Source organism: Pleurodeles waltl, chromosome 12, assembly GCF_031143425.1.
Source record: "Pleurodeles waltl isolate 20211129_DDA chromosome 12, aPleWal1.hap1.20221129, whole genome shotgun sequence".
In the NCBI taxonomy this organism is placed as follows: Eukaryota; Metazoa; Chordata; class Amphibia; order Caudata; family Salamandridae; genus Pleurodeles; species Pleurodeles waltl.
Window position 1 is genome coordinate 540522610 of NC_090451.1, and position 23983 is coordinate 540546592.

General features: G+C 44.0%; 1 protein-coding gene across 1 annotated transcript in view; it reads left to right on the forward strand.

The window, feature by feature from the left end:
- TSNAXIP1 (translin associated factor X interacting protein 1) overlaps positions 1 to 21454 on the forward strand; it is a 340170-nt gene extending 318716 nt beyond the window's left edge. Inside the window, exon 16 of the mRNA XM_069217569.1 lies at positions 20420 to 21454. Within this exon, the coding sequence (XP_069073670.1) occupies positions 20420 to 20651 (232 nt within the window). The 3' untranslated portion in view covers positions 20652 to 21454. The remainder of the gene's footprint in view (positions 1 to 20419) is intronic.
- Positions 21455 to 23983: the final 2529 nt, after the last annotated feature.

Consider the following 23983-nt stretch of genomic DNA (forward strand, 5'->3'; position numbering starts at 1 on the left):
GTCACTGCTCCAGAGCAAATTGTGATCTAGTTAGGGTGTTGGAAAAAAAACATAGCTAGAACCATTGTGTCTGGATGTGGTGCTCCCTATAAAGAAGTCCACAATGTCTCCTGAAAGTGGAAACTTGGGTCAGCTTTTACAAGCAAGCTCTCTTACCTGTAGTTATATATTTTGGGAGATTGTGAATAGTCCTCTCTTTGCTCAGGCTGAGGGTCTGTCTGTTTGTACTCATATGGCAGAGGACACATAGGTGAAACATTCTAAAAAGGTTTATAGCCATTCTGATATTATAACAATGATGAGTGATCACTCCTAGGTGTTTCAAATGTCCTTTTTTATTTGGAGGAGGTTAGCCATGCTATTTTTTGAATATATAAGAATAAAGCCTGGCTCCAGGGGGGCCCATCTGATTTGTGCAAATCAGACTTAAATATTTGGGCTCCCCTCTTGACCCAAGTCCTACCTTTTGCTATTACAGCAGGCAGTCCTTCCTCTTGGTCTCATTCCACAATAATCACAGTATTCAATGAGAGAGATAAGAATGCACCCTGATATATCCAGCCTATTTCACTTATTGGCATAGCTGTCAACGTGCTTGACCAGGTGGTCCTGACTCAGTTATCTGTTTGGGCATAAGAAACCCATATCATTACAGACATTCAATATGGTTTTAAGACCAGCTTAAGTAACCTTGGTCAGTGCTTAAACTTACATCTCATAGTCTGCAAATACACAGTGACCAAGCAGCAGGAATCAGTACAAACGGCTTTTATGGCCCTTACATCTGCCTTTGTACATCTGCCTTTGATGGGGTTAATAGGGATAAATAAAGTAATATTATGCTATCACAAGTGGAAGTCCCTGATATTGTTTATTCCTAAGAGATCTTCATAGGAATATGTCTGCTTCAGTAAGATTTAGTTGGGATTGTTGTTGTACGCAGAAATTTAATATTGTTATGGGGGTCAGACAAGGTTGCATCTTAGCTTACTTTCTTTTTACATTGTACATCAGCTACCTGAAGGCAACCGTGGTGGCTGAGGGGCAGGATACGTCTTGAGGTGGCTCTTGACCCATCCCAGCTGTACTCTATGCAGATGAATCAGTCCTCAGAGCCAGAACTGCTTTGCGGTTACAACAATCACTTTCTTTGTAAAGTTTGTGCACTCACTAGATCTTTGTACCAGTTTTGCCAAATAAGTTTGTGCACTCACTAGATCTTTGTACCAGTTTTGCCAAATCACATATTTATCATCATCAACATAAAACTTTATTTGGATGACAGATCTTAACTAAGTACATCTCACAAGGTTAAAATGTATAAACAATAATGTAATAATAAAAACAAAGAGCTGCCTTCCAACATACTTGGGGCAGGAATCCAAATTGACAGCATGATACAGCAACAGCTAAAAATAGTTTGCGATCCTACTCGTACATAAATATTTTAGATAGGAAAGGGCTTAATGCATAAAACGTAGATATCACTAAATGTAATAATAAAACTATCACATAATATTAAATGAGAAACGTCACTCAATGCACTTCAAACATGTAATCTAGAGGTCTTCAAAAATGTTGCTGTACCAAACACCACAACTCTCCTTGTATGAGTGCTAAGAATGGTGTCTGGTGCCAATACACCTACATAAAGGGAATATCCACTTAGACCTCAAATGTTTGTCATATGGACAAAAGAATAATAGATTTACCAGGGATTTGGGTCGTCCCTCACATGCTGGACACTGAACATCAAAAGGGACTTGAGTGCCCGATTTGCTGCAAAGCAATTTGGTAAGGAGTGTCCTGTATCCAAATTGAAGAAACAGTTTCCACACCATAGGTGGAACAATTTCATCAATGGTGTGTTCGTACTGAGAGTAGGCTTTGAAATCTTTGAACGCTGAGGTGAGTGATCCCCTAGATTTGATCACCCTTTCCACCATGATAAATTGTCAGTAGATTTCTTTGATCCGACCTCTGGATATCTGGGACATCTTCTTTCCAGTCTAATCCAACCCCAACCCCTTGAAGGGTGCCCTAAGGGAGAGCAGCCAAGGGATATTACTAACACAAGCGGACTGTGTAAGATCCATAGGGGCAAGTGCATCCGTAGACCATGCCCGATACCAGAACATTAAAAGTCTACACTCTATTTTGTGAGTAATCTTTCTTTGAGCCTAATCTAAGAAGAATGGGGTTAAAGGGGTACTCGCCTGGAGGTTGAGTAAAGATCTTATGAAACCATGCCCAGTTACAGATCAACTATCAGTATTCCTACATCCCCACAATTCTGCTCCATACATAACTGATCCCAAAGCCTTGGTTTTATCAATTTCAAGTGCTGGGGCCACTTTTCTTGACGCTGCCCTTCTGTGACTCTTTATTATATTAGAAGTTTTCTGGATAAGTAGATGTGGTTTCTCAAGTTGTGATGCCCAGCACATATTTGGAGTGAGCCTTACACCTAGATAATGAAAGGGTGGAACAGATTCAATAGGTTCTCCCCAACTCACATGCATCTGATGGGTGGCTTCAAAACACCATTAGAGGAAAATATATACTTTGTCTTTTTGTCATTTAGTTCCAGCTCACGCTCATCACAGAAGGAATTAGTCATTCAATAACTGTTGAAGCCCTTGGGGGGAGATATTGATAACAATAGGGTGTCATCTGCGAAGAAAAGGGCCAGGGCCCCTCTACCCCCGACCTTAGTGGAAGCACACCCACCTCTATCCTGATGTCCTACAACCCCACTGATGAATAACGAGATCAAGGTGGGAGATAAAACACACCCCTTTCTAACTTCACGTTTGATCTTAAAGGGCTCTGTGAGATGTCTCTCCTCTCCTCACCTGACCTGGACCAAGTTATCTGCATATATTCTCCTTGGAATATCAAGCAAGTTAGCGGGGATTCCCATCTTGGGAAACACCTTCCAGAGTTTGCCCCTCGGCACCAAATCAAAAGCTGTTCACAAATCCACAAACGCTACAAACAATTTGCCCTTATTTAATATCACTTATTTTCAATAGATACAAATAAAATCGAAAATCTGGTCCCAGGTACTAATATTGGCGGAAACCCCCGCTGGAAAATCAGACAAGGTATTTCCTTCCGTAATTCACTCGTGGAGACGCACCAATATTTGTTTACAAAAATGTTTTTGCACAAAATCTATTTGACTAATGGACCTGTAACGTCTCGGATGGGCCCTATTCCCCTTCTTGAAGATTGGTATGATCTCCCCCAGCCTCTAAGAAGCGTGGATCCATGTACCCAAAAAGATAGGATTAGACAAGAGCCCTCCACACTTCTGGATCTTCCATATGAAGGTAATTTGGAATCCTATCTGGACCTGGAGCTCTAGCTGTGCTACATGTGCTAATCGCTGCATACGTTTCTTTGGGGAAAATACAAGGGTGTGTCGCTTACTGGGTATAACCTTTGCTAAAAGGTTAGAATCTTCCTCTTCTTCACCACTTCCACAGGTGTACAATCTACCAAAGTGATTCACCCACTCATGACGTTGAACAAAAAATTCAAGGGCAGTCTTAGGACCATTCAGACATATCCCTACTTTCTTCCAAAAGGACTTATCTTGCCCTGCCGCAGCTGTATGGAGAGAGGAACATAGAGAACTCTCCCATTCCCTCTTGGCATTATCCAGTGTCAGTCTATACCTGGTCCTACATCTCACCAAGTCCTGTCGTGAACTGGATTTTGTTGCAGCTAGAAGCTCACCCTGCTCCTTCTTGCACTCCTAATTGTACCATACCACTGCCTTGGGCAATTTCCTCCTTACCTAATTGACTTGGCCCAAGTTACCTCTCATCTGCGAGTATAGTGCATCATGCATAGTTTTCATTCTTTCTATTCTTACTTATTGAGGAAGAGAATACAGTAAGTCCACCTCCTTTATTACTGTGCTCTCAACTAATTTGAGGGCCACAGGGTTTTTTGCCACCCAGTCTCATATTATAGTTCAAAGATTGTTAGATTGGGAACACCCAAATCCCTGGAACCCCTGGCAACAGCTTCCATCCCTGGAGTATCAAGTATAGTTAGGCTTGAAGCATTGTGGTAGCAATTTTTTTTTACCACTTCCATATCATGTACAGCGGGCCAGAGTCTAGAAGTCAACCAAACAGTAATCAATACGACTTGAGCACCTAGGTTTATTATGCGCCATTTTGCCCTTCCGATCAGAATCGGACCTTACTTGTGGCCCTCAAATCGTACTGTAGTATTAAGACTAACACCTGCGCTGCTTTTTCAGCCCATCTAACAGTAGGGAGCTCAAGCTGGGGGATTTTCCAGTTTCTATTCCACTCTAGAATTAGGTCTAGGAGGGTGCCTGCGAATGGCTCAAAAGTGCTATTGAAGTCCCCTGCTACCAATAGTGTATTGCTACCCATATACTTCACAATAGCGGAGTCAAGAACCGCCACAGTACTAGTTTCCATCTTACTAGATCCCACCAGATTATACACATTATAAACTCTTGTATTAAGACCAGAAAGAAGGCAATAGCCAAAATGTCCAGGGAATCAACAGAGACAGTTTTCATTTTGCACCGAAGTGCAATTTTTTACCCATATTGCTAAACCCCCCAGGCAGTCCACCTTTTCTTTCTTAACCACATTTTGGCAGTAGGAAGTGAACCCGCTCCTATGTAAAGGGGTCATACTCCATATGTATCCTGAAACAGGCAAATGTTGTGAGAGTGTGTACATTCCCCCATTCCTCCTCTAGAAGCATCCTAGATGTCCCTGCTACATTCCATACTAGGATTTTTATCTGGGTTTGGTTTGTCAGTGTGGGATTGGAGTTAGGGCACTGGTTGGGTCACACTGTTGCAGGCCTCCAAGGAAGATCCACAACTAACGCAAGCCTCATGTCTCAATCCCCCACACCCATTATCTTGGGCGGTTTTGGTGCAAGCAAGTCTTTAGTTGGCTCCTCACCTGCCAGACATTGGGCCGGTGGCAAAATGGGGACCCTAGAGAGTAATTCCACTAAGCGGTCCTAGCTGTCAATGACACCGCCCCCCCCTCCCAATAGCTGTGCCAACACCCTTTGCCTGAAGTCAGTCCCACTGCCCAACAGTCCCTCTAGCTGTGTCTCCCCTCCTCTCCCCCCCTAACTAGTGAGACTTCTGTTCAAGGTAGTTTCACCCAGGGTTACACAATACTATATGTATTGGCAGTAGAGATTGTGAGGGAATCTGTGGCCACCAGGCCATCAACTATATATCTGTGGGCAAAACAATTTCAGCATATCACGGATCTTCTTGGGAGTAGTTATCCTTTCAACTTGAACAATATCATCCTTTATAATGGAATAGCAGTGTCTAGTCTCCCTAAGCCAATGGATGACCCTGTTTTTTGAGTGAGTCGTGACTTTCCCTTGCAGAAATGAATACCTTATGCACCTGTGTGAGGAAAATTGCAGCCTCCTTCCTCTGAACACAGTTCTTAATATAGAACCCAATTTGGACTACCAGCCCCCTAGTCGTAGGTTGAACAGATCTTGTGGCATAATTTCAACCCTTATCTATTTCCACCTCTCCTCCTTCAATCCCCCTTCCCAGGCCTCTGCCCTGTAAAGCACTTCGAAAGGCAGAGGAACGGTCCCTTACCCAGACTGGGCCTTGTGGTGGACAGGGCGAAGAGCATTGGGGGCGAAAGGACAGGAACAGGGGGAGTCCAATGTTTGTTGTTTATATTTGGCTGGCATATGTGAACTGCTGGACAGGGTAGAGGGACAGCCTGCAGATCATTGTCATGTGTAGACCCCTCACGTCGGTTTACTGCCACCTTAGCTAAAACGGGGATGGGACTTCCTCTTTGGGGACATCTGACTGGGCCATACTTTGTCCCTCTGCTCGATTGTCAGCTACAGATAAAGGCAGCATATCTGTTACAGAAACTGTTCAACCTCCTGGGCGTCTAGAGCCAGCTCGAACGCACAAGTGTGCAACTCTTCACTACCTCCTGAGCTGCCACTGCCTGCACCAATACGGGTGCCTACTTCAGCAGGATTTGCTGAACATTTTGGGAATACGTTTAGAAGTTTTCTTTTTAGCAGAAAGGGTGGGCTGTGCTTCGGGTTGGCTTTTATTATAACATTTGGGGCATTGGAAATAGGGGAAGGTTGGGGGTTAACAATATCTTGGCATTCAGGTAGTAACGTACCTATCCTATCCAACACACGGTTACTAGTACCCACCAAAACAACTTTTTGGTACTCGAGTTCCCACAACCCCCACCTTGCACCTTCCTTTTACCCATGACAGCAAAAGAAACTTTTTGACAATATTATGAAATAAGGTAATGACATAAGGACCCAAAAATGGGCCAGCACATAGGAGGTTGTACTCCCAACGTTACAGCGATAACAATTGAGCGAGGGCTCAATCCAAGTGTAAAATTAGAAGTCAATTCAGAGCCGGAAAAAATGCAAGGGCACAGAGAGAGGCAGACTGAAACAATTCTTTCAACAGAAGGAGGGATACAACTGTAAGAGAGATCATAAAAGTATGTTTTTCCCTAGAGCTATGGAGGCACTTTATTGCAGGACCAAGGATGAGTGGCCCTGCCCTGCCTCCTCCTGGGGCCGACAAGCGCAGGATGGGTCTGACCTCGCTCCGGGCTTCGCCCACACACATCCTGTGCTGTAATAAGACTCTTGGTGCTTTATAGTGCAGACGGCGAGGAGCAGTGATGCAGCAATGTACAGCCCTCCCTTCTGGGGCAGAGCAGTCTGGGATAGGTAGTCCTCTCACCACGGCCCAAGGTGACGTGCAGAAAGTCCTGCACCGCAGGTAGACTCTTAGCTCTTTATAGCATAGGAGTCGAGGAGTGGTGATGCAGCAATGTACAGCACCTCCCTCTGGGACAGGTAGTTCCCTCACCAAGGATTAAAACGGCGTGCAGAAAGACCCGCGCTTTGGGAAGACTCTTTGCTCTTTATAGCGAAGACGATGAGGAGCAGTGATGTAGAGATGTCCAGCTCTTCCTCCTGGGGCACAGCAGTCTGGAACAGGTAGTCCCCCTCACCAGGGCCCAAGACGGTGTGCAGAAAGAAAATATGTCGGAACAAAGCATGCTGGAACCACACATGCCTGAACCACGCGGTCGGAACAACGACCATCTTGTTACCACTAATGCCTTTACCACAAATGCCTTAATAACGATTTTTCGTTGTAAAGGCTTGCGTGGAACAGCATGCATGGTTCCAGCATGTAACTGACCCTCACCCCCGCTCCTAAAACTACTTCGACCCCATACCCCTTAAATCTAAAACTATCCGATCCCTCCATTCCTGCACCTTAAACTGAAAACTACCCCAGCCCCCCACCCCTGCCCCTAAAACTACCCCAGCCCCCCACCCCTGCCCCTAAAACTACCCCGATCCCCCACCCCACCCCTGAAAACTAAAATTTCCCCCACCCTGCCCCTAAAACTACCCGACCCCCACCCTGCCCCTAAAACGTAAAACTACCCCAACACTAAAAACTAAAATTGCCCTGAGCCTCCACCCCGCCCCTAAACCTACCCCGACCCCCACCCCTAAAAACTGAAATTACCCCAACATCCCCAACCCTAAAACTACAGCGACCCCGCCCCTAAAAACTAAAATTACCCCACCCCTAAAGCCTAAAACTACATCGACCCCCCTCATTTCCGCAAACCTAAAAACTACCCCCCACCCTGCCCCTAAAACTACAGCGACCCCGAACCTAAAACTATCCGGACCTCCCACCCCTGCCCCTAAAAACTAAAATTACCCCGATCCCCCACCCCACCCCTAAAACTACCGTGACCCCCTGCCCCTAAAACTACTGCGACCCCCCACCCAGTCCCTAACACTACCCCGACCGCCCACCCCTAAAACTTAAACGACTCTAACACCCCACCCCGGCCAACTACCCTGACTCCCCACAACCCCTGAAACCTTAAACTACTGCCACCCCTAAAGTTACCCCAACCCCACCCCTAAAACTACCCCAACCCCCCTGCCATTAAAACCTAAAATTACCCCGCCTTAAAATCTAAAATTACCCAGCCCTGCCCCTAAAACACAAAATTACCCTGCCCCTAAAAAACTAAAACTACCCTGACCCCCTACCCCCGCCCTTAAAACTACCCCCCACCCTCGCCCCTGAAACTACCCAAAAACCCTACCCCAGCCCCACTTATCTGTCCGCGTCCTCTCATCCTATGTTTGTTTTCCTCTGCCTTAACCACGCATGTTCGTTGTGCAGGGCATGCACGGTTAAGGCAGAGAAAAACGGTATAGTAGTTCTGCTTTCGTGGACAACGCACCTTGTTGTTCCAGACTCGTCATTTAGGCTGCTTCCCGTGCAGAAAGTCCCACAACGCAGGAAGAGTCTTGACACTTTACAGCGCTGGCAGCGAGGAGCGGTGAAGCAGCGATGTACAGCCCCTCCTCCTGGGGCAGAGCAGTCTGGGACAGGTAGTACCCTCACCAGTGCCTAGGATGGCGTGCAGAAAGTCCTGTGCTGTAGGAAGACTCCTGTCGCTTTATAGCACAGGCGGTGAGGAGCGGTGATGCAGCGATGTACAACCTCTCCTCCTGTGGCAGAGCAGTCTACGACAGGTAGTTAGTTCACTTACCAGGGACGAAGACAGAATGCACAAGGTCTCGCTAGGTGTCCTGCGCAGCAGAACGATTCCTGGCGTTATTTAGAGCAGGTGGCAAGGAGCAGTGATGCAGCAATTTATAGCCCCTTCTCCTGGGGCAGAGCAGTTGGGGACAGGTGGTCCCCTCACCAGAGCCCAAGACGGTGTACAGAAAGGCCCAGTAGGTGTCTCGTTCTGCAGGAAGATTATTGCCGCTTTGTAGCGCAGGCGGTAAGGTACTGTGATGCAGCGATGTACAGCGGGCTGGGCCTCCTGGGGCAGATCAGTCTGGGACAGGTAGTCCTCTCACCAAGGCTCAAGGCAGCGTGCAGAAAGTCCTGCTAGGTGTCCTGCACTGCGGGAAGACTCTTGGCGCTTTATAGCACAGGCGGTGAGGAGCGGTGATGCAGTCATGTTCAGCCTCTCCTCCTGGGGCAGATCAGTCTGGGACAAGTAGTCCCTTCACCATGGCCCAAGACGGTTTACAGAAAGTCCCGCTACGTGTAAATCACATATTAAGGTAACTGGGCCTAGATCTACTAAAACTACATCTTTTAGGGCGCAATGATGCAACATCTGCAGGGTTGATCAATTCCAACTATCAGGGAGTGTTGTTTGACTGAGGTAATTCGCACTAAAAACATATTTTGGTAACATCGGTTTCCTCAGGTTTTGATTTTAGCGCCAGATTGGGTTACTAACTGATCAAAACCCTATTGCAGATTTACCTGGCAAAATATGTTTCGGCTGTCTCATATGGTAGTGACGTGGATAAATGGATCCCTTTAAATTTCACATTTAGGAAAAAACATTTACTCAGATGCCTGTTATCTCTTGGCCAGAGCACACTGTCTTCTATATTACATGTATTGTTTTATTAAAAGCATTCCCCTCTATTGGGTCTTATCTTACAGTGGTCACCAACGCAAACCAATGCTTTTTAATAACCAGATTTAGGCTAAATCTGTTTCATTATTTTATTGGTAGTGCCCAATGGCTGGGACCAAGTTGAACCAATGAAGCCCTAAAGCTGTGATTCATTCTCCAGACATGATACATTGCACTTTATAAAGTTTTGGGGCCTTCATAGTGATCTGCACAAGGCTCTTTTATTTCTGTTGCTTAAGGAATTACATTTTGCTCAAGTTAGGCCTGCTCTGTCTGCTATATTGACAAATGATCCCTAGTGACCATACTTGTTTTTATGGAGCGAGTTTTTTAAAGGGCGCAGTCAGAAAAAGATCAACAATGGATTTTTGATCTGTATTTATACACCGATGTACTGTTGTCTTGTACGTTTACAGTTTTGTTGTCAAAACCGGAATAAAGTCTGTTTTGATTTGATTTTATTGTGCACTTTGTGTTTGTGCATTGCCACAACTAAAGTCTAGATTCTGGGGTGGGCAATATCAAAATTCCACCAGAAATGCAATGGGTTCACCTCTCTTGCTCATAACTGAATCCATGCAGATTTATTGTTGAGCCGATGGGCAGACTTTCTGTTATGGACAGGGGCCCTTGTTTCTGGCATGGAACGAAAACTTATCCACCACAAATGGTGGAGTGACAGCAGTTTAGCTAGAGGCCAAAATCCAAAATCACATTGGCGTATTCACTGCTGAAAACCTGTTGAGAAAAGTTGGTAAAGAACAAGATGAGTATGGGGTCCCTTACACACGGGGCACCCCACATGGCATGTTCAGGTAATAGTTTGTTTGACATAGCAATGTGCCCCATTATGTGAGAAACATATAGTGCCTGCACACGCTAGTGAAAATCTAGTTGGTTGCACTGTACAATGCTGGGACATCCTCTGGTACATTCAGAGTCCTGGAGGATGTGCCATTTATTCCATCGAATAAAATCTGATGCCCGTTGGATCGGAATTTATCTGGTGTGATAAATACCCCCAATTGTAAATTTCCCCCTAAGAATAGGGAATGAGATGCACGTTTTGGTAGTTTATGTGCCAAAATCCCCATGTCCTTAGTATTTACCAGGCTTTTTTCGCCCGTTACATTTCGCAGGTTAGGCCTGTTAAAGGTAACGAGGACCGGGGAAAGTCGGGGGTGAAAAGTTTTCTGTACCTCTTGTTTCTGTGATTCCTGCACAAACTGGTTTGTACAGGTATTGCACAATAAATATGGGTTTACCTCTGCTCTGCATTGACGTCATTTGGGGGTTGGTAGTGGTCGCAGCTGCGTCACCTGGCACTGCCTTTGCGACCCATGGCCTCGGCGGTAGTCAAGGCAATGCCAAGAACAGAAGGCAAACAGTCCACTGATGGTTACTTCCTGCAGCTCTCACTTTGACCTGGGCCATTAAACAGCTTAATTCAGCAGTGTAGGGTATGCTTTCCTGCTCAAATTAAAATAATGAAATAAAAAATATTTGTAAACAAGATGTTGCAGATTAACACATGGAAAATGATGTGTTTCAATGAAATAATAACGGCTTACAAGTAATGATTATCAAAACCTAAAAATGCTAAAGAACAAATTAAGAACCGCACAGTGCATTAGCAGCCCACACACCAGCTAGCCCTCCTATCACTTGTCTTTATGCTTGCCTTTGACCCTCTTTTGACAAGGTATGTGCTGTACAGATGCCACATACATACATATATACAAGTCAATAACAACATATGGCCTACATGAAGAGATACATGTGGACAAAACTATTTTTTTAAATCGCTTGATTCGTCGTACTGTAATTTACCAGTACATTCTACGCTTGGGGTATACACTAGGGGAGCCTACAAATCATGGAAGTTTGTGGTACAAATAATTTGGATTCTCAGCTTTGTTTTGTGCTTTTGTTTCTCTATATTCATGTCTTCCAAATACCATATAATTTATTACATAATAAAAAAGAAAAATGTGCAACGTTTCTATCATGTCAGCAGGCACGCTCTATGTAAAACGAAGATGTTAATTAAATAGCCATTTATCTGTGTTAGTATCTGTTGTGCTGTCATACAGTTGTGTACTGAAGAAGCTGTTAATTACAGCAATGTCATCAGAGTTAAGGTCATGTGAAATCACTTCCTCGGAGGATTCGGTGTCAAAGATTATATGTTACACCTATGATGTCACTGAGTCAGAAGTTGGTTATATGATTTTCATTTCCTCAACCCCTGCCATTTTGCCGAATCGACGTCCATGCTGCTCTGGACTTGCCCTTACAATCCTTCCGAGCTTGTAGTGCATTGTGAGGAACCTTTCATTTTTTGGCTTTCATTCATCATTGCTGCACTTAGCGACTACGTGATGGGCAAAAGTTACTTATTCTTCAGCCTTAGTGGAAGTCTGGTATTGAATATCAATTTCTCTTGTACTTTACGGATGGATGCCCAAATCTGTAGAGTTAACACATGTATTCAACACTACTAAGTATGGCCAATTGATTACTTGAATTATGTCTAGCAAGATCTGTTCAAGCAAAGATTTACGTGAGTAAATTTAAATTAGAAACCAAATAAAACAAGCATTGGTAATACCAATTGGTCTGGTATTGCCATATCACCCCGGCACAGTGGTTAGTGTTTCTTCCTCATTTTTATTGATACCATGTGCCATAAGAAAGAACACATGCTCCCACTTAAAAGTCATATGCTTGCAATACAAAATGTAGATTTTTTTTTTTTTTTTTAAGTTGAATTTTAAAACATTTGGTGATGTGGCCATTTTGCTAGTGATGTCATAACCAGAGTTTTATATGTGCCATTTATTTATTGTTATTTAAGCAGGAGAATAAAATTAATTGACCTGACCGAAACATCAAGTTGTAGACAGCTGCAATAGTACAATGTCATATAAACACTTTATAGGAGCAAAAGAAACACAATCTAACCGGGCACATGAAGCACAGGCAAAATAAATAGCTGGTTTCAAAGTTAATACAAAAAATGAAAACACCAAAAAGCACAGCTGAAATCAGTTTTGTCACTGTAGAGAAAGGAACGAGTTTTAGACACTTTTGAACAGCGTGCATAGAATTTGTGCAGTCACTCAAAGTGAAGGGAGGCAGTGGGCTGACTCAATGTCCCATGTTGTAGCTGTAGTGGGTGGAAGCAAAATGTGAATGCCAGTTCAACAGACCAATAGATAAAGCCCGCTGATCAAAGCCCCTCAATGTGTGCAGGTTTTGTATGAACAATAGTCTGACAAGACAGCTGAAGCAGTCCCGAATGATAGACCTAGTGATAGAATAGTATAGTACAAATGAAAGAGGATAATCAAACCTGTCTAGGGTCAGTTTTAAGGAAACATTTTCCTTGCATAGGGATGGCACCTGCTGTCTTGCAGTAGCTCCATGGAGGGTCACTAAGTTGCAGAATAATAAGTGGTGCACACATTGAAAAGGCCACTCAGAAGAAAATGTAAGTGCCATGACCCTGCTTCACACTTAAATAGCATATTACGCTCCTTGTTTCTGCCTACGTACAACATATAAAACTGTGCATAACATGGCAATTTTTAACAGCTTGTCAATTCCCTGTGTTGTTCATATGTCATAGGGAAACGCATGCTTATTTCATTTAAGAGCACATTCGAAAACAAGAAGTATACCATTCATTCCTTGATCATACATGCTTTCTGGTTGATAGTAACAGGAAACATAATATTAATTGTATGATCCTCCATGTTTTCTGGTAGATCTTACAAGGACTGTCAATCGTACATCACTCCAATACACTTTTAATTTGATCTGTTCTTCAAAATGTATTCAAATACATCTCCAATAATGTCTGCTAACATGTTGATTTGGCGAAGGCCGCGCAATGCCACGAAATGTTACAGACAGCCTGGATGTTATAGAGGGCCTGGGGCATGAATAGTGAAGTGTCTGTTCAAGTTTGTGCTGCGTTCTTTTGCACATAATTTCACACCTCTTGGGCAGTGCTGGTACAGTAGGCTGAGATCCAAGACAGTGGTAAAGCAGGGGTGCCATGGGCCCTAATGCAAGATAGGAAAATGGGCCCCCTACATCTGGCACTGTGGTAAAGGACAGCCATAATTGTGGTGCAGTGGCACCCTCTCACCCCTGGATTAAGGAGGCACTGAACGTGCTGCACTTATGGTAAAAGACAAGTTATCTACCTGTACACTCTGGTGCTCCCGAATTAATGTATTTCATAGAATCACATGCATGAATATTCCCTGTTGCAAAAGCAATCCTAGAAGATAGGCCTTAGATAACCCATTGAAAACAATAGGCAGTACTAACCTATTGACATTGTTTCAATGCAATCAAACTTCAGCCAGTCAGAGCAAAGACCCTAAGGCACTCTTCCCCTGCAGAGCCACCATACCTTAGATTTCGAGCACAAGTGTAATAAAGAAGGATAAGAGATATAACAATGGTGAGGAGGACGGATTGCATGTGTATCTATGAAAGACATTAATACTGGAGAACCACAGTGTACAGACAAGTAACTTGTTTTTTTCTCCAGTATTATATCTTCAATAGATTCACATGCTTGAATCAGATTAGCGAGCAGTTTTAAAAGACCTTTGGAGGCAGGTTAGGCAAATCATCCCTCCAAGAAAACATTTGCAACACTGACTTTAATATTATAGTATTAATGATATTCAAAGATGCAAGCACGTTATATACGAAGAAACATCTGTTAAAAGTTAACTTGTATATCAGTACATACACATATATACATAGCTCAGAGCATATAAATCAATAAAGGAAGAGAGAGACATATCTAAATCATCCCTAATCAGAAAACAATTTTAAACTTATATACCTTAGGAAAAGAGGCGCTGTAACGTGCCCTGCCTGACTGTCACATCAGCTTTTTTTGCCAAGAGTCCAGGCAGTAATAGTTTGTGAAAGTATGGTCATTAACCCACAAGGCTGCCCTGCAGATGTCAGGAAGTGATGCCCCTGCAAACAGGGCTGATGAAGCAGCAACCTATCTTATGGAGTGTGCCTTCACTTTGCCAACAGCGGTCTCCCTGCCTTCTCATGGCAGAACGTAATAACCTCAGCTACCCAGCAAGCAATACTCACCCTTGATAGAGCTCGTCCTTTCCTCTGTGAAGCAAAGGAGACTAAGGGGGGGGGGGGTCATTACAATTTTGGCATACGGAAAAGCCTGTCCCCTGAAATTCCGACGGGGAGGTTGCTGCCTCCCCACCGGGTCAATTATGAGTTTCCCGCTGGATCAGCGGGTGGAAACCTCAGTTTCCACCCGCTGGGTCAGCAGGAAATGACCTACAGCACTGTCTCCAGCACGTAATAGAGCCGGGGGCAATGCTGTTGTGTGCAGGGTGCACCAACACCCTTGCAGACAGTGAAAATTGTGACGGTGCTGACCCGGGAGGCCCCTGCACTGCCTATGTCAAATGCATGGGCCTCCCTGGGGCCCCCTGCACCTGTTCTCCATCAGCCTTTTCATGGCCGTGAAACTGCCATTAAATCGCTGGCGGAGATCGAAATTGTAATCCCCAGGGCAGCGCTGCCCTCCTGGATTAGGACCACCATGACCGCCAGACCGCCGGGAAAACTAATTCTGGTGGTGCTGGCAGCCCGACTGTGACGCAACCACTGCAGTTGTAATGTGGTGCTCAGACTGCTGCCGCAAACCTGGCGGTTATAATAACCCCAATTTCTTAATGAGGCCCTAGGATTTGATCAGATTTCCTGAAGACTTTAGTTCTGTTTAGGATAAACTTGAGGCAGCGTTTAATGTCAAGTAAATGTAATACTTATTCCACTGGGAAAGATAGGTTACAAAAAAAAGCTGGTAATACCACAGGCTCATTGAGGAGAAAAGTTGTTGGTACTTTTGGTATGAACGTAGTTGGTTCTCAAAACTACCCTGTCATCTCAAAACTGCAAATATGGTTCATGGATTGTTAATGCTTGAATTTCACTAATTCTCCTTGAAGAGAAATGTAACTTTCTAGGACACAAACTTTGTCACTGGAACCCTTACCAGCGGATACGCCTTACACAGGCCCTTCTTAAACTTCTTAACCAGACTGTTGGACCACAAAGAGAGCTCTCTTTTACGTCTCCTGAATCTGGATATAGCCACCAGGTGTCCTTTAATAGATGAATGTGTCAAACCTCACTTTGCAAGCTGCAACACGTAAGGAAGAATTTGTTCAGGAGAGAAGGAAATGGGATGCAGTGACTAAGAGCTGCACCAGACACAAAACCTTTTCCACTTTGCGGAATAGCATTTATGTGTGGACTCCGCTCCAGCTTGCCGCAGAATCACTCTGCAATCCTCGGAGAGCCTCAGTTTCAGACTCAGTGTAATGAGGAGCCAAGCAGACACGTTTAGAGATCGAATCTGCAAATAAAAAATGTATTTATTTATTTATTTAATGAAAGAAGATCCTCCGCTGGATGGAAAGGGAGGTTTGAACACTCTGACAGGCGAAGAACCTCTGTGAACCAGTATTTTCTTGGCTAAGAGCTGGAGCTAGAAGTATAAACAAGGCTCTTGTTCAGTTTTCTGGATTACCTTGGGGCTGAGCGGAATCGGCGCAAGGGCATATGCAAACATTCCCATCCATGACAGATGGAATACATTTCCTCGAGAGCCTGGTTGCGGGTGCCTACTGGCCTATGACCGGCATTTCTTGGTAGGTAGGGTAGTGATAAGGTCCAGATTGGGTGCTCCTCAGTGCTGAAACACCTGCATTAGGTGATGCTGATTGAGTTCCCACTTGTGGCATTGTTTGTTCTGATTAGGGTATCCACCCATTTGTTCTGTTCTCCTGGGACATGTTCCACCTTTAGGGTGATGTTGTTGTTGAGCACCCATTGCCAAATCTGTTGAGCTTGAGGTGAGAGAGTCCTTGATCTTGTACCTCTGTTTTGTGAGGCAAAACATGGTAATAGTGTTGTCCGTCTGTACTAGTACTGATGAGTTGTGGAGCCCAGGACTGTGTTGAGCTCCAGGAGATTGATGTGAGAAGAAGCTTCCTGGGTGGTTCACGTCTTATGAATTTCCAAGTCCTGGATGTGAGCTCCCAATTTCTCCAGGCAGGCATCCAAAGTCATCATTTTGTGTGGTCCTACTGGAATGAATTAAAGACCCTCTGAAATGTTGTTTGTGTCCATCCACCAAGACATCACTGACGTTATCTTTTGAGTGATTGTAATGGAATCTTCGAAGGCTCTCTTGCACTGAACACATTGCTCGTCCAACTCCTCTTGTAAGGGATGCATACAAAGACAGCAGTTTGAAATTAATGGGATGCAAATTGACATAATCTCCAACAATGATTTGTACTTTTGTACAGCAGTGAACTTTTTTCTGACAGAGATGTCATTGTTGTCTTGAGATGATGAATTCTCTCCGGAGGAGGAAGAGCCTTTGCAATGTCAGTGTCTATAACTGCTCCTAGAAAAACTGCTGACCTTAAGGGAATTATTGAGGATTTCTCCTTGTTCAGTTTGAGGCCCAGATTTTCGAACAGCTTCAGATCTGCAAGAGTTGAGTTTCTAGCCGAAAGAAAGGTGGGTCCTTTTATCAGCAAGTCGTCAAGTTAAGGGAAAACCTGGTGCCATTAACTTTTCAGAAAAGCTGCCACTGGAGCCATGCACTTCGCTAAAGACCTTGGGGTGGATTGAAGGCCAAAAGAAAGCACCTTGAACTGATAATGGCTCCCTGCCACCTTGAACCGCAGAAACTTTTGATGCTTAATGTGGATGGGAATATGGATAGGCATCCAGCAGATCCAAGGATGTCATGAAATCCCCTGGATCCACAAATTTCCTGTAAGGAGATCTTTTTGATGAGAAACAAGTTGGGATAGAATCCCTTCTTGCACTGGTCGAACGAGACTTTGTCTATTGCATTTTTGGAAAGGATCAAACTGATCTCCTGCTGCGGCAGAACTAGATGTCGATGCAATGTTCGGCGCTGTAGAACATTTGGAAGCTTTTAAACAAATTCTAGGGTGTGACAGTGCTGGGTTACGTTTAACACCCATTTGTTGGAAGAGATGTTTTTCCAACGAGTGTAGTTTAGAAAGGAAATTGCCGAATTGATGTGGGTCAGAGATAATAGGTGCCAGGCACATATCATTGTGTTCTCCTAGAGGAGTCTTGCTGTTTTCCTCTAGTCGGAGGGTGTCTCCAGACTGGCTGTCTAAGGTAGATGGAACCTGCTGCTGCCTTGTAAATTGCCTGTGAAGGATAAGTTGACCGAAATCCTTGCTGGGTATAGGGCTGGAATCTGGTCTGTTAGGGTGGTCAGGACTTGATATGCTTTGTCAGGAGCTGTAAATCAGTACAATTGGATGCACATTCCAAGAGGTCATGGAAGCCACTTATATCCGCTGGTGGTGAATCTGCTGGAGTCGGAGAAGGTGAAGCCAGTGAGAGAGCAACATAGTTATCCCATTCAGGCTTGTCCCCTGATGAATGAAAAGGAATCTCTCCTTCAGGCTGCTGGTTGCCATCCCTATCGGCCAAGGTCTCTCTAGCAGTGATGGACGGAGGAATAGGTCTCTCTTTTTGGATCAATGCTATAGAACTTTTCTGGAGAGGCGGCAAATCAAGAACAACCATGCACCTTGAAGTCAGTGGAGCTGATGGATTCGCATCTGGAAAGTGTTTGCAGTAGTAAATGATCATGAGACGCAGATCAGTAACCAGAGAGAAGCTACAGGAGCAGTGGGCTCTTGGGCTTGATGTTCTTCCTCAAGTTCATCTTGATAGTTATCATCCCCTGAGCAGACTCTCTTTCGCAAAAAGAGTATTCGCCAGGAACATAGGTGGAAGGACCCTGATTGACATCCTCATCTTCTGTCTCTTGACACTTGACATTTAATTTAGGTGGGCTGCACAAAGGGCCAAACAGACCTTCATCCACAGAGTCCTGCATCTCCAATAGCCTACCTGGAGGCAAAAGTGACACTTTGGATATGTCACATTAAAAAGACACTGGAATGCCCTTTGTAGAAATAATGATGGTCTCTTTAACTGCCTTTGATGGTTTCGTTGATGGAATCTTCATTGACAGGGGACTGTGGGACTGCATAGATGGTTTTACTGTTGAAATTCTAGCTACTGCCAATGGTCTCATCGATGACGGTGTAGTCATTGTCATTGCCTTCGACGATGACAATGAAGTGGTCATCCTTGTCCTTCTAGTAGGCATCAGCGATGCCGCTATAGTGGCAGTTGTTGAACTTAACTACATCGTTGACTCTCAACGACGATGCTGGCGTCAACAAAGTAGTTTTTGTTGATGGATCCATAGATGGACAAGTTTTCGGAGGAGTTGGTTCCTTAAAAGGTGTCACTGGGACCGATGCAGGTTTAGAGGGAGATCTTCTATGACAGTGAGACGGTCCATTTTGATACCTTTTCACTCAACCTCACAGAACTGATTTCCTTGCAATGGGATTTCACCCTCTTAACATCTTTGGTTGATGAGGAAGGATCCTCATTTTTGCACTTTTTAGAAGAAATGTGTCCTCCTTCATTGCCGTTAGAATCAGAATCTGTCTGAAGCAATCCGGCCTTCCCGGTCTTTAAGGGTCTTGGCAAAGAAAGGACAGTAGTACTTACATTCCTTTGGCCTGTGTTGAGGGTATAGGCAGTATAAACACCCCTTGTGGGGGTCTTCCAAAAACAGCCTAGATTTTCCACAGGTCCTGCAAGGCCTTAACAGTCTTTTCTTGGAACACTCAACCATTGTCCAAACAAGTAAAAAAAACTCCAAACCCTGTATCTCAGATGGAGGCCCAAAAGTCAGAAATAGAGCTGACGGGTCAAAAGGTGAAAGCTGAGACACTGCCTGAGCAGAGCTCAGGGAGACTTCTAACAAGATGTGCTGTAAGAAATCTGAGGTATGGTGGCTCTACATGGGAAGAGTGCTTCAGGGTCTCTGCTCTAATTGGCTGAAGTCTGGATGCATTAAAACAGTGTCAATAGATTAACACTTCTATTGTTTTCAAAGTGTTTTCCGAGGCCTATCTACTAGCATTGCTTTTTTATTGCTGTTACCGTGGGACTCCCACCATGACGACGGGGAAGATTCAAACATGTGAATCTATAAAAGATATAATACTGGAGAACAACAGGTCTCTACGTTCCTATTTCCACCTGTCCCTCTATTATCCTTCTCTCCATTCCCTCTAATCTGTCCCTTCACCGCCTTATTGTTTCCTTGTCTCATTTCCCCACTCAATCATCACCTTCCACTCTTCCATTTTTTGTCTTCTCACTCTCCCTTTTCCCGTCTCTCCAGGTTACCCCATACCCTTTTTCATCTCTCTATACCTTACCATTTTCTTTCCTCTTACTCTTCCTGTTCTGTCTTTCCACTTAGTCCTTTCTCTTATGTCTTTATCTTGTTTTGACGTCTCTGGCTTCCATCTCCTTCCTCTTTTTCTTTCCACTACATCTGTTTATTATCTCTTTCTCTTCATACCTATTCAATTTGCTCATCCTTTTCTCCTTCTCCCTTTCTTTAATTTTTTCCTCTCCTTTTTATCTTTCACATTTCCCAGTTTAATTCATTTCTTCTTTCATTTCGCTTTCCTGTCCTCCATAATTGTTCCATCTTGCACACCCCTACCCCAAGAGTAAACATATCTAGGGCCCAGGCTAGCTGTGTTTACAGAATTCATAGCAGTCAACTTGAAGTGGGCATCCAACATATCTGGGCCCTTGTGCCTGTGCACCTTTGGTAGCTATGCCCCTCATCCAAGATGGATGGTGTAGTAGAATGACTGGCCCGTGCCACTGAAACCTGTTTAATCATATATCATTGTTCTGCTTTACAGGGAGGTGGCAGTGGATGATCTAAGAGCCGCCATCACAGCTGTGGATCCCAATATAGACTTTCCACTCATGGAGACCTACATTGCCAAAGCCTTCCAAGTGCCAAAGGAACAACTGGATCAGGCTTATCCCTTGCCACTGGAGAAGATTCTGCAACACCTGGAGGCAGAAGACATTCAGAGGGCAGAGCCCCCCACCGTGGACACGTCTGAATCTTTAGAATCAATTTCATAGTCGTGTTTATGCCTTTCACAGAGTCTGGTAGCAGCTGACTGTGCATGTAACAAAAGCATTCATTGAGGCAATTGCTGGCTTGCAATTTCTATAAAGCAAATATTTCTCTAACTTCAAGCCTTTCCACTGTAGGCAACTCATTTTGACTTTTAGCTGGAATAACGGGTAACTAATTTCTGTTTCAAACCTTTGGTTACAGCTGCAGGAACAATAAGTATGGGCCTTGAGAATGGATCATCTACAAGCTTTCAGAGTCATTCACCACTCCTGAGTTTTCAGACAGGTGCTGTTCTCTGAAGTGTGGCCAGTGCCAAGGACGTTCACATATTTTGGCGATTTTCAAGTTTAGGACGAGGCTGGCAAGTCTTTGTTCATAGTCCTAGCCCTACACAGCCCAACAGTTATGGACAGGTCTCCTATGCCATCTAATTTCTTCTTCTAAGGGGTGTAAAGAGAGTGGATGTTCTTGAAAGCAATCACTGGCACCCTTAGAAAATGCACTCAACATAAAGATATCCCTCTACAAAAAGAAACATTGTTCAAGTGGGGACGGAGGGGGGGGGGGGCATTAATGTGCACCACACCTGTACACCACCTAAATAAGAGGTAGAAAAAAATGTAAATAAAGGTTTTTTTTTATTATTATAAGTAACACCAACCTATTCTTATGGTGTCATGCTTCATCATAGGGGTAACCCTGACCCCTAAAAGTCAGGGTGGGCTCAACTATGTTCCAGGGAGCTCTTTTCATAGTATTGTTTGTGGGGGCGTAACACTTAAATAAAAAACATCCTCGTACACAACCAAGGTATCCCTTTATTGGCGGGATGGATGGGAAAGAATAAAAATAACTATGAAGGGGCTTTAAGCTATCTATGAAATTTACTATGAAAATTCGAGTTAACATAATCTGTTTATATTGAGTGCGCATACTCCGTGAAAAGCAAAATCATGGCAAAATCTGTGAGTACTTTAAGTAAAGATTTCTTCCCAAATATAAAAAAAAAACGTAGTAGACATTAATCAAGCTCCAAGACAGTACTTTTCTCCTTAAAGTATACTGCATCCATAGCAATAGACAGAGAGACTACATCTCCCAGAATCCTCGAGTTGTGCATTTGACGCGCACAACGTGGACTGCCCGCTACTGCGCTCGCCCTCCAAACACCCTCATTAACACCAGTACTTGCATGGACATTAGAGTCCGTATTCTAGAGAATTCGTAACACCCGGGGCTCTATCTGGTACAACAAGCAACCTCCGTGCCGTCGGGGGGGGGGGGGGGGGGGGGGGGGTAATTATCTGGCGACTCCATTGGTTGATTAGTTTGTTAAACAAGCTCCAGCTGGTTCGACCCTGGGGGATATAATGCCCCTCCCTCGGCATTACAGGATCACTAGCGGGGGAGGGCAGAAACATAATAGATGGTAGGGATCATTGACAGCGTAAGTACAAAACCCGGCAATAATGGCCAAAGCCCTGGAGTTATGCAGCATGGATCTTGTTAAAATGACTGCATTTCAGGTTAATATAGGTTACCTGTGTTTTGAAAAAGCTGACACTTCGGAATTGTTCCCTTTGTTTCCCCCTCTATTTTGTTTGTCTTCCACGGGATAGCCAAAGTTTGACTACAGGGCCAACCTGCTTCCGCCCCCTATGGGGTACAGTTTACCCATTTCTAGGTTGTGAGAGCATCCACAGCATGCCGTTATCGATGTGTGCATTTCACATGCCTTCTGGTCCACACAGGGGCCCGTATTTATACTTTTTTTGCGCCGCATTTGCGTCGTTTTTTGACGCAAAAACGGCGCAAACTTGCAAAATACCATTGTATTTTGTAGGTTTGCGCCGTTTTGCGTCAAAAAGCGGCGCAAATGCGGCGCTAAAAAAAGTATAAATACGGGCCAGGGTGTGCACTTTGTGAATACTACTACGGAACCTGAGGCGCTTCTGTTCACATTTTGGTCGCAGAACACAATAAAGTATACTTATGTATGAGACGGAGGATGCACCATGGTGATTTTTGCAACGCTGTTGTGAAACATTGGTGCCCGTATTTATACTTTTTTTAGCGACGCATTTGTGCCGCTTTTTGACGCAAAACGGCGCAAACCTACAAAATACAATGGTCTTTTGCAAGTTTGCGCCGTTTTTGCGTAAAAAAACGACGCAAATGTGGCGCTAAAAAAGTATAAATACGGGCCTGCATGCGCAAGTTTGTATGCGGTGTTGTAATGAGTGCAGCACCAAACTTTAGATGCGCGATAATCATAGTTTAAAGTATATGAAGTCACATGTGCGAGGTGTGCGCACCATGTATGTTAATACACATTTTGGCACTAAATTCTGATGCCACACTTCTATTTTGTCACAGGTACATTTCTGGAAAGGTATGTATAAGACTGCCTTAGCATGCCCTGACTTAGTGTGCATGCCACTTGAAAAATACCAATCCCGCCCTGACGAATGCCCAGGACATTTTTTTAGGCCAGTAGTAGAGGGCAGAAACATGATGGCGAATTAAAGGGACGTAGGACCATAATATCCTTAATGCCCCATTCATAGTTATTTTTAATATTTCCCATCCACCTTGCCAACAAAAAGATACCATGGGTGTGGATGAGGAATTATTATTTAAGTGTTATGCCTCCCTCAAACAATACTTTACAAAGACCTCCCTGTAACATGGTTGAGCCCACACTGACTTTTAGGAGTCAGGGTGAACCCGATGATCAAGCATGCCACTGTTAGAGTGGGTGAGGGCTAGTTATAAAAAAGGATTCATTTCCTTTTTTTCTCACCTCTTATTGAGATGGTGTACAGGCGCGGCATGTATCACCCCCCCTATTGAACAATGTCTCTTCTTGTAGAGGGACACCTTTATGCTGATTGGTATTTTAGGGAGGACGTACCCTTTCATTGTTCGCTATATAGAAGGATGTCCCCAGCCTTCCATGTTTGGAAGGTCGTTTGACCTCCCTCACCCAATCAAAACACTTTAGTCGGTATGAAAATTATCAACCATACAAATAAATAAACAACACATCACATAGCACTATCAAAAATTACTATAAAAAATACAATCGTGCAGCTATCCTGCACAATGAATACTTTTACACAACATTGAAAAAGAAATTCATTAAACCAATTTATGTATCACCTCATGTCCTACTAAATATTTTAACACTTATAAAAATTACATTCTAAATTTCATTAAGAAGATAATATTTCAATCAGATAATTTTTTTAAAATCATTTTAAAATACTCTAGATTGTTCCTCCAGGTTACAGCTCCCGTAAGAAAGGATCCCACCCCCGTCACACCAGCGCAT